The sequence below is a fragment of the Nannospalax galili genome, unplaced genomic scaffold, assembly GCF_000622305.1.
Source record: "Nannospalax galili isolate Female #2095 unplaced genomic scaffold, S.galili_v1.0 scaffold241, whole genome shotgun sequence".
Taxonomy (NCBI): domain Eukaryota; kingdom Metazoa; phylum Chordata; class Mammalia; order Rodentia; family Spalacidae; genus Nannospalax; species Nannospalax galili.
The window spans coordinates 441500-452113 of NW_008345602.1; the positions used below are offsets into that span (position 1 = coordinate 441500).

The following is a 10614-nucleotide window of genomic DNA, read 5'->3' on the forward strand; positions in this document are numbered from 1 at the left end:
CAGATCTAAGACAGCCTCCTTCACAGATTCTGTTTGTTTTATTCTTAGCACTGTTTCAAATTATCTTATCATTTGTTTCTTCCTTAAGATGGACTTTTGCCACTGGACTTTAAACCCAAGCAGCAGAAACTGTTTCGTTTAGCACAGCATTCTGGAAGCGCCCAAGAACAGTGGCATACAGTCGGCACTGAATATTTCCGAAATGAATGCATTTATGAAGGGACCAGTACTTTTAATATTTTACTTATTATTTTCATTTTATGTGTGTGAGTATTGCCTTCATGTAAGTGCACCCGTGTCATGCAAAGCCTGTGGAGATCAGAAGAGGGTACTCCAGTCTGGAACTGGAGTTACAGACAGTTTACAGCCACGTGGGTGCTGGGAATTGAACCCAGATCCTCTCCATGAGTAGCCGGGGTTTTTAGCCGCTGAGCCATCTCTCCAGCCCCAGACCAGTAGTTTTGATCTCTGTGAAGTAACTGTAGCTGCTACTTTTGGTTCTGAAAGTGGATTCTGGGAGATAAGGGACACCTCTCACAGATATGTAACTTAAAGCACTTCACTTGATGAAAACTGTAATGAGAAAGGTTCAAGGTCACCTCTGGGATTCTACATAGAGAGGACAAGTCGGGCGGTGGAGGCCAGGAGTGGGGAGGGAAGGAATGGGATGAAAGCAGAAGGGGAAGGAGGGAGGTGAAAGGAGATAACACGTGAAAAGGTGAGGGATGGTGGGGGAGCAAAGGGGGAGGAGACGAGTGTAGCTGGGTGGAGGGAGCACCGGGGTCCCAGAGTGGGGCACAACTGTATCCTGGGACTGGGCAGGAAGGGCCTGACAGCCGGGAGGGGCTCGGGGTGAAAAAGATGAGCATAGAGAGAATGGAGTCCGGCTAGGAGCGCCAAGAGCGAGGAGGGGGCGCCCAGGAGTTGCCCACCAGGGAGAGGGGAGCCAAGCGCAATCTGCTGGGTTGAGTCTGGGCAGCGCCAGGAGGGCACGAGGGTCTCGGGACGCCGAGAGCTGCGGCGCGGATCTGCGGGGAGCCGGGGTGAGTGTGGCAAGGGGATCCGGATCGGTCGCCGAGGGGCGGCGCAGTGGCGGGCAGCCGCGGGCGGGGCGGCCCCGGTGGCCGTCGCTCACTTCCGGGAGAGCGCGGGCGCCCAGGCCACCAAAAAAAAGGGCCACCGAGCCGGTGCGCGCGCAGGCCAGGCCACAGCCCCAGCGTCGGAGCTCCGGTCACCGTCCGCGGCCATGGGGGCGCCCGCGCGGCTGCTGCGCGCGGTGATCATGGGGGCCCCCGGCTCGGGCAAGGGCACCGTGTCGTCGCGCATCACCAAACACTTCGAGCTGAAGCACCTCTCCAGCGGGGACCTGCTCCGCCAGAATATGCTGCAGGGCACAGGTGGGAGCGAGAGCGAGGGCTGGCGCGGCGCGATCGCCCCGGTGGGGCTTTGCGGGCCGGGGGCGCAGGTCCTGCGTTGCAAGCGCCGCGTCCCGCACCGACCGCAGCGGGGCGAAGAGCTCGGGCTGCGCCCAGAAACCTCTGGCCCCAGAGGACAGCTTTGGGTAGATTGCAGGGGGGAAGGGACTAGGAAACTGGGGCACGGTTGAAGCTCAAAGATGGAAGGAAACACTTGGCTTTGTTTGAGAGGAACATCCTACGCTGCTGGCAGCTGCTGCTGGGGGTCCATCCAGAGGGCCCCGCTCTCCACGTGTACCCTGTACACGGAAAGCAGGCTTTGGTTCTGCCAAGGTTAGCTTTCTGTTCTCCACCCCACCCCCAAACACACACACACACACACACACACACACACACACACACACACACACACACTCTCTCTCTCTCTCAAACCCTGTCCTTGGTTAAGCTCTGTGAGATCTTGTAGTTCTGACCTTTCCCTCTTCTCAAGGCCAAGCATCATTCTCTCCCTGTAGTCACAAAATTGGCTTAGATTTTGATACTACCAGATATTTCTTAGGCACTAAAGCTGTCCTTGTGCGTGGTTATATAAACGACTGTTTTGTTTCTTCAGTCAAATTCTTTTAACTCAGCACAAAATCTAGTCAACAAACTACACTTTACAGTGGGTGAATTTGTTGCGTATGTAAGTTCTATTTTAAGCAAAACATTTTTATTTTTGTTCTTTTATTTTTTGAGAAGGGTCTTGCCACTTATAGTCCAGGTTAACCTTAAACTGTAGATCCTCCTGCCTCAGCCTCCCCAGTGGGTGCTGGAATTACAGTTGTGAGGCAACTAGCAGATAACAAGGCTATTTTTAAAAAGTTAACACAGATTTGTTTTTCTTCACCGGTATTGACCTTTACTGCCAAGCCAGTACCTATTTTAAAATTCATTTGAGTCATTTACATATAAATAATGCCTATACAAAGCATTTTAAAAAACTTTTTCCAAAAGTGTAAAGAAGAGAAGGGTCTGATAGAATATGTGCACCAAATAAAAGCAAAGCTTTCTCTCATTCCCTGCCTCAATCCCTTTCTTCAGAGAGGAACAATGTGATTCCTTCTGAAATGTCAGTACAAGCACAGGTCTGTGTATCCCTTATGTAACATGTAATATATTTACCCTGTATCAGTATGTTTACATTCTATGCCTGGGATATCATTCCATATAGAGACAGAAATCCATTCCACTGCGTTTGTATCAGCACCTGCTGAATCTACTATGGTTTATGTAACTAGTCCCCTCACTTCTGATGATCATTTAGGCATTTCCAGGTGAGTTTTGTTTTATTGTTTAAAGAAACACTGACATTCAGATTGGGAAAAAATAAAATCAACCCAGTGCTTTTAGTTTGTCTCTTGGAGTTAGTTCAATACTTATACCTCTTAGAGCGTGTTTTTCATTCTTTTCCAACACTGATCTTAAAAAAAAATAGCAAAAGTGTAATTAATACATTTTATCTAAAGGTCAAGTTGACTCTTGCTAAATGTTCTTGGTGCAGTACACTGCAGCTACAGCAAACAGTCCCTAGTCCTGCAGACTGTGCCTGGTTGGTGTGTGGCTATCCAAAGTACAGAAGCCTTCAGGGATAATCTGCAAACTGACTGTACAGTGGGCCTAGGGGCTAGGGAGCATCTTCAGCAAAGAATGCTCACTGACTTAGAGAAACACAAAATATTTCTAAAAGTAAATGAAATGCTATTTAAAGAAACTTGAAATCCGAAGAAACAGCACTCCTTGCTTAACTGTAACACTCCAGTGAGTCAGGCTGACCCTGGAGCTCTAGACCAGGCTGCAGAGCAGGGGAGAAGGACACACAGATATTTGGCTGCCCATTCTGTAGTTTATATGGGCAGTTTGTTTTCTTTTTCAAGATAAGGAAAGACAAATAGTTCATTAAGACTCAGGAGAAGTAGGGTGTCTTTAAACAACAACAACTATAGTTCTGGCTGGTCTTGGACTCACTAGGTAGTTTGGGCTGGCCTGGAACTTGCAGCAGTCCTCCTGCTTCAAACTCACAAGTGCTGGTATTACAAGCTAAACCCACCAAGCCGTGCTGGGAGAACTAGAAGATCATGAGAAGAGTCTTTGTAAGGTCAGAGTTCAAGGTACACACAGGGCGTTGGGCTTTGCTCAGCTGGGTGAAGTTCCAGAGCTCAGAGGGAAGTCCCAGATTGCCCCCTAGGGATAGTTTCCACTGTGCCTGGATCATCAGCTGCTTCTTGAAGCCCAGAACAGGCAGGCCCTGGGATGGCTGGGTCAAAGAAGTATAGGCAATTCTTTAGCCAGAAGAACAGAAAGTGAATCTTGGGGAGGTGTCATGAGATTGTTTTGACAGATGTAAATAATCTATTAATTGTCACAGATGTTAGTAATCTTGTATTACAGAATATTTTTACAGATCATTAAAAATCTGGCATAGTCCTGTAGTCAGGACTAAGAACATATTCTCAATAAATATTTGTGAATGGATTGGTTCTTTCCCACAGAATCAGAGCAAGGAGAGAGGTAATTAAAAAAAAACAACCAAACACAGCTTCATGTTTTCTGATGCTAAGTCATACTTACAAAGAAATATCATGAGAATAAAGAAAAGCAAAGTTGAGGTCCTGCATAAGTTAACTGGTCTCTCCATGCAAGCATGGTCAATCTTTTGGTGCATTCCCCTTTATTCTTTTTGTTTTCACTGTCATATTTGTGTGCATTTGTACAACTGTTACATTTTGGGATGCTTTTTATCCTCCTTTATTGTGAGCATGTTTACACAGCATTAAGCAATCCGACTTAATTTCATGAAGTTTGCAAGATTATTTCAACTTTTCCCCTACTAGTGGCTACTTATTTTCTGAGATGCCAGAACTAAAATCTGGAGCCGTGTTCATGCTAAGCAAGTGCTGTGTCCCTAGTTGGCTCTTCAGACCTGTATACTGGACATTTATGCTGTCAACCATTCCTTGCTGTAATAAATACTCTTAGGAACCTGAACAGCTTGGCTGTATCTTTGCTTATTTTCCTTGAGGTAAATTCCTAATGTGGAGTTTCTAGGAACCAACCATCATTTTATAAAGGTGCTGCTGTTTTATAATCCCTAAGTACATAGTTGAAAATGTGTGTGATAACTCTGGAAAGATTGTTGACAGTAACAGACCTGGAGACCTCAGATCACAACCAGGACCCGGAGTTAAGACCCTGCAGTCTGAACTGTACGTGCTTGGTCCAATGTTCTCATGAAAAAACTGAGCTCCCAGGAGATTAAAGAATTCCCTCAGCAAGAAACAGCCTTTCTGTGGTCACTCAGGCAGCACTGTTCTTATGTTGACATGATACACCCATTAGTGTGTCCCCACACAAGGGTGAGAGATAAACATTCACGAAGTTTACACACACACACACACACACACACACACACACACACCAAACCAGAATGAAAATAAACAGCATTTAGTGGTGGACTAGGGTGAAAACTTAGGCTGCCTGTGTTACGTATATTTTTTCCACCATGCAGTCTTTCCCAAATTGAGGTTCATGAGATAATTTTAGGTAGACAGATTTTTTTTTAATTTATTTCAAAATGTATTTGAAAAAAAAAGCTTAAATAGCTTAAATTTTGTGAACACTGTAGCTTGCTTATTTTAAAAGATGATTTGTTTAAAGGAAACCAGTAAATAGTAGTTCAATATGAGAGAAACTGTAAGATTGGCATGTGGTGCTCAGAGTTTGAGTCATGGTACCACAAGTACAGTGCTTCTCAATCTATAACCCTAGACACAGGACTAACCCTTTTGAATCTCCCTCTGTATGTTGGGGAGCCTAACTCAGTAAATGATCTTGGATTCCCAGTCAGCCCCCCAGCTTCCATATGACCAAGCACTATTTCGTAGACCCATGCAGCATAGGTGTGCATGATTAGGATCACATTGATGATAGAACAAATTATTTATTATTATTGTTATTATTATTATTATTTTGGTCTTTTTGAGACAGGGTCTCCCTGTAGCCCCAGATGACCTGGAACTCACTATGTAGACCAGGCTGGCCTTGAACTCATAGAGATCCACCTGCCTCTGCCTCCCAAGTGCTGGTACTAAAAGCGTGTGCCACCAAGCCCAGCTTAGAACAAATTATTTTTATAATGGTGATCTGTTTTATTCAATACACATCTATGTTTTTTAATTCCCAAAAAACTAAAAGAATATTTAGTGAAAAGATTCTTGTAAGATATTTCATGCGCACATGACTATGTGTTTGCCTGTCTTCTGTTTGTGTTTTGTGTACATGGTAGCCATGTCCATAATGTTCTGAACATTCAGCAGTATTGCTTTCCAAAAGGAGTGCCTTTCATTTTCTTCCCATACTTTTGTCGAGATGATTTATTTGCCATATAACCCAGCCAGTTAAAATGTGCATACAATTCAGTGCATTTTAGTATGTCATAGACTGTGCAATCGTCACCACCACCAATTTTAGAATATTTTTATTACCCACAAAACCCTCATACCTATTAGTCACTCCACCCCTGCACGCCCCACCCGAGCCTCTGGCAACACTAGTACAATATTATAGCTCTCAATTTGAGTAGTCTGGACACGTCACACAAATGGAATTACAATTGTGGGCTTTCCCATCTGGCTTCTTTCACTCAGCGTAGTTTTTTTGTTGTTACTTGTTGCTTTTTTAAAAAGTTATTATTTGGGGCTTGAGAGATGGCTCAGCAGTTAAGAGCACTGTATATTCTTGCAGAAGACCTGAGTTTGAATCCCATTCCATGGTGGCTAATAATCATTCGTAACTCTAGTTCCAAGGGATCTGATGACTTTTTATGTCCTCTGTAGCACTGCATGACACAGGTGAACTTATATACATGCAGGCATAACACACACACACACACACACACACACACACATATATATACACACATATATATACACACATAAAAGTAAATCCAAAAAAATTAAAGTAAAAAATATTTTCTCAATATATACTTTTATTGAATTTTTGTGCATTTCATACAATGCATTTTAATCATATTTCGATACCTTCCCCTATCTGTACTCCCCTGGAGCCCCCCTACTGGATTTATTGCATTTGAGTTAAGTTTGTGTCCCTAGATGTCCCTTGGTGTAAGTTCATCCACTGGAGCCTGGTCAGCCTATCAAGCACCACTCCCTTAAAGAACAGCTCTCCCTTACCCAGCAATGATCAGCTGCCAATAGCTCCTCAGCTAAGGTTGGGGCATCTTACCATTTCCCCAGTTCTATACTGGGTCTTTGTCTGGTTTGAGTTTGCAAGGGTCTTGTTGAGAACTTTTGCATCTATGTTCATTAATGATATGGGTCTATAGTTTTCTTTTTTGGTTGCCCCTTGGGTTTTTTTTTTTTTTTTTTTTTTTTTTTTGGTCTTTTTGAGACTGGGTCTCCCTATACCACCAGCTAACCTGGAACTTGCTATGTAGACCATGCTAGGCTTGAACTCTTGAACCCACAGAAATCTGTCTGCCTCTACCTTTGGAGTGCTAGGACTAAAGGTGTGAGCCACCATAACCAACTCTACAGATTCATTTTTTAACAAAATAAGTTATACCTTTTAAAATTCTATGGCTAGAACCCAGGAGAACTGTGACCTTTGTCTGTGTATCCACATATTCATCTGTTCACCCAGTCATCCATGGGTCCATCAGACACTAATGTGTGCTGAGACCTGCAGAGTGGGAGGTGTTCACAGTCAGCATAGAGCCATGTGCATTAATCACTGTGGATGCCATAACAGCATACCACAGACTGCGAGGCTTGGTGGCAGGATTTATTTTCTCACAGTTTTGGAGCCTGCAAGTTCAAGATCAAGGCCCTGAAAGGGTTGGTTTCTGGTGAGGCTTTTCTTTCTGGCTGGTAGCCAGTCACCTTCTCCCTTTCTTTCCTCGGTGCCTAGGCACTCCAGGTATCTCCTCCTCTGTCTGAAAGGACAGTTTTATCAGATTATGGCCCCACTGTATGATCTCATTCAACCTTAATTGCCTCCTTCAAGGTAAATGTAGTCCAAATATAGTCAAGTTAGGGTTAGATTAGGCTTTCAGCCTAGGACACAGCTTAGTCCATAGCAGTAAATAGACATAGGCTTTAGCAACAGAGGAGCCTGGGACAATATGCAAGTCTGGAGGAGAAACTTCTGGTAGCCTGGGAAATTGAGGATGTCGTGCCACAGGAGTCCTTTAAGATGCCTGTTTTCTGTTGCTATAATCCAAAACTGGAGACTGAGTAGTTTATAAAGGAATGAAGTATATTCAGTTCAGTTGTAGTGATTGGAAGTCCAAGATCTGATGGCCACATCTGGCAAAGGTCTTGTGCTGAATTATACCAGGCTGATTAGTGGAAGGGCAAGTGGGTAAATGAAGAAGGGAGAAACAAGAGCAGCCTTGATTTACAACAACCCACTCTCAAGGAAACTAATTCTGTTCTGAGCACTCACTCCCAAGGGAATTAGCCCAGCTCCATATGAACAGCATTAATTCTTCACAAGGGTGGGATCCTCAGGACACAAACACTTCTCAATGGCTCTACTTCCTCTGAACACTTTCACTGGGTACCAGATTTTATTCTGAGCTCTGGCAACCCAAACACTTTTCAGTATCTTTTGATTTGCTTATTAAGCCACATCCAAACCACAATGATGATTCAGATTATCTGGCAAAAGAGGGAGCAAGAGGCTTGTGCAAAAGCCATGAGGCCCAGAGTACCTTAGTGTTCTAACAGGTGAGTATGCTGGGAGGGAAGGGTGTAAATGGGGAAGGGGAGGGACAAGATGAACCCAGACCCTAAGGGAGTTCTACCACTGCTAGTCCTCTGTAGTTGAACTGAAATTCTGCCTTGAGCAAAACAAGAAGGAAAAGGGAGCCTATAGATCCTGAATGGGGACCCTTTCAAGCTGCTTCACCAAAGAGGAAGAGTCAACGATTGGGGGTGGGGACGGCCCAGGGAAATCTGCATGTTCAATGTTTTGTTTTCAATGTAATTCTTATGAAATATTCCATACCTGTAACTATTATCATAACTAAGTATGTGTAGAATAAGAATGAAGGGAACATTCATGCACCAGGGAGAAAACCCAGGATTTTAGGGGCCCTCTGTGCCCTTTCATGTACGTGTTCTTCCTGTCCCTGGTTTGTTTTGGTTTTATTGATGGTAGTGGTGGTCTTTGGGGACTGGGTCTCATTATGTATCCTTGGGTGGCCTGGAACTTGTTATGCTGACCAGACTGGTGTTGAACTTAGGCAATCCTACTGTCTTTGCCTCCTGTCTGTTTTGAGACAGGGTTTCATGTAGTCCAAACTAGCCTCAAACTCTCTAGTAGTTGGGGCTGGCTTTGAACTCCTGATCCTCCTGCCTCTGACACCTGCTGGTATTACTGGCATTTGCTGCTATGCACAGCATAACCTCTGCTTGTAGCAGAAAAAGCTGGTGGCTGGTGATATGTACTTTCATATGGGCCTGCAGTCCAGAGGCCTCCTTTAGACAATTCCTGGGGTCTGGAATAGGATAAAGCAAACACACTAACTGGCTTTTCTCTTTGTTGTAGAAATTGGTGTGTTGGCCAAGACTTTCATTGACCAAGGGAAGCTCATCCCAGATGATGTCATGACTCGGCTGGCCCTTCATGAGCTGAAAAATCTCACCCAGTGTAGCTGGCTGTTGGATGGTAAGTGCAAATGTCCCAAGCTTCTGTCACTCGGGACATCTCCCTGCCAGAAGTGATGAGTGCTGGCAGAATGAGCACTCAGAATATGGACAGTCAGGTCGGCAACCAGGGGTCCCAAGTGCTCTCACTACACCGAGGGCTTAAGCCAGTCACCTTTGGGCCCAGTTTAAAAATTTTTTAAGTTAATTTACTTATTAATATATTTTTGAGACAGGGCCTCATGTATTCCAGGCCGAACTTGAAACTCACTGAATAGCTAAGGACAACTTTGAACTTCTGATCCTCCTGCCTTCACCTCCCAAGTGCTAGGATTAAAGACATGGGCTATCAAGCCTGGTTTATGTGGTGCTGAGATCAAACCCAGGACCTTGTGCATGCTAGGCAGACACTCTACCAACTGAGTCATAGCCCCAGCCGATGGGTCTAGTTCTATTTGAAAGGAAAGAGGGAGTCAGACTGTGTAATTTCTAGATTCCTTCAGATTTAACTGTAGTTACTTCCCTCACTTTTAAGAATATGCTTTTAATATTTTTTAAATATTTAATGCTTTACTTTTAATATTTTATTTTTTAAGATTTATTTATTTTTATGTGTATGAATGTTTTACGTGCATGTGTATTAGTGCACCATATGTATGCAGTGCCCACAGAGTCCAGAAGAGGATGCAGGATCCCTGGAACCGGGGTTATAGCCTGTTATTAGTTGCCATGTGAGTGCTGAAAACTGAACCTGGGTCCTCTGCAAGAGCAGCCAGTGTTCTTAACCACAGAGCCATCTCTCCAGCTCCTTGTTCTACTTTTTACTTTTTTTTTCCTTTTCGGTCTTTTTGAGACAGGATCTCCCTGTAGCCCCAGCTGTCCTGGAACTCACTACTCACTATGTAGAACAGGCTGGCCTTGAACTCACAGAGATCCATCTGTCTCTGCCTCCCAAGTGCTGGGATTAAAGGCGTGCGCCACCACGCCTGGCTACTTTTTAATTTTTTAACTTTTATCTTGTTTTTGCTTTTTGAGACAAGGTCTTATTATGTAGCCCAAGCTGGCCTTGTACTTGTGAGCTTCCCACCTGAGCCTCCCAGGAGCAGGGACTACAGGTTTGCGCAACCATACCTAGTTGAGAATATTTTGTTGTGAGAAAGGATCAATACAAAGAAAGAAGACTGGAGAGATGGCTCAGCAGTTAAGAGCACTGACTGCTCTTACAGAGGACCTGAGTTCGATTTCCAGCACCCACATGGTGGTTAACAACCATCCGTAACTCCAGTCCCAGGGGGATCCAACACCCTCTTCTGACCTCTGAGGGCATGGCATGACACAGGTGCACTTACATGCATGCAAGCCGTATACTCATACACATAAAATAAAAATAATAAATAAAATATTAAAAAATATATAAGAGGTCATCTGTTTCATTATATTGGTACCAAACCAGATTTAGTCTGGAAAAATAAATGAAAAGCATATTATAG

At 44.2% G+C, this 10614-nt stretch overlaps 1 protein-coding gene across 2 annotated transcripts in view; it reads left to right on the plus strand.

Moving 5' to 3' along the window:
• The first annotated feature begins 820 nt into the window (after positions 1-820).
• The window catches only part of Ak3 (adenylate kinase 3), a 37030-nt gene continuing 27236 nt past the window's right edge, over positions 821-10614 (plus strand). The window contains exons 1-2 of one of the 2 annotated variants that reach the window (XM_029567634.1): positions 821-1043; positions 9027-9146. In XM_029567634.1, the coding sequence (XP_029423494.1) occupies positions 9086-9146 (61 nt within the window). In that variant the 5' untranslated portion in view covers positions 821-1043; positions 9027-9085. Of the gene's footprint in view, positions 1044-1158; positions 1398-9026; positions 9147-10614 lie in introns of those variants that run through there. The other variant, XM_008841663.3, reaches the window with a different exon arrangement.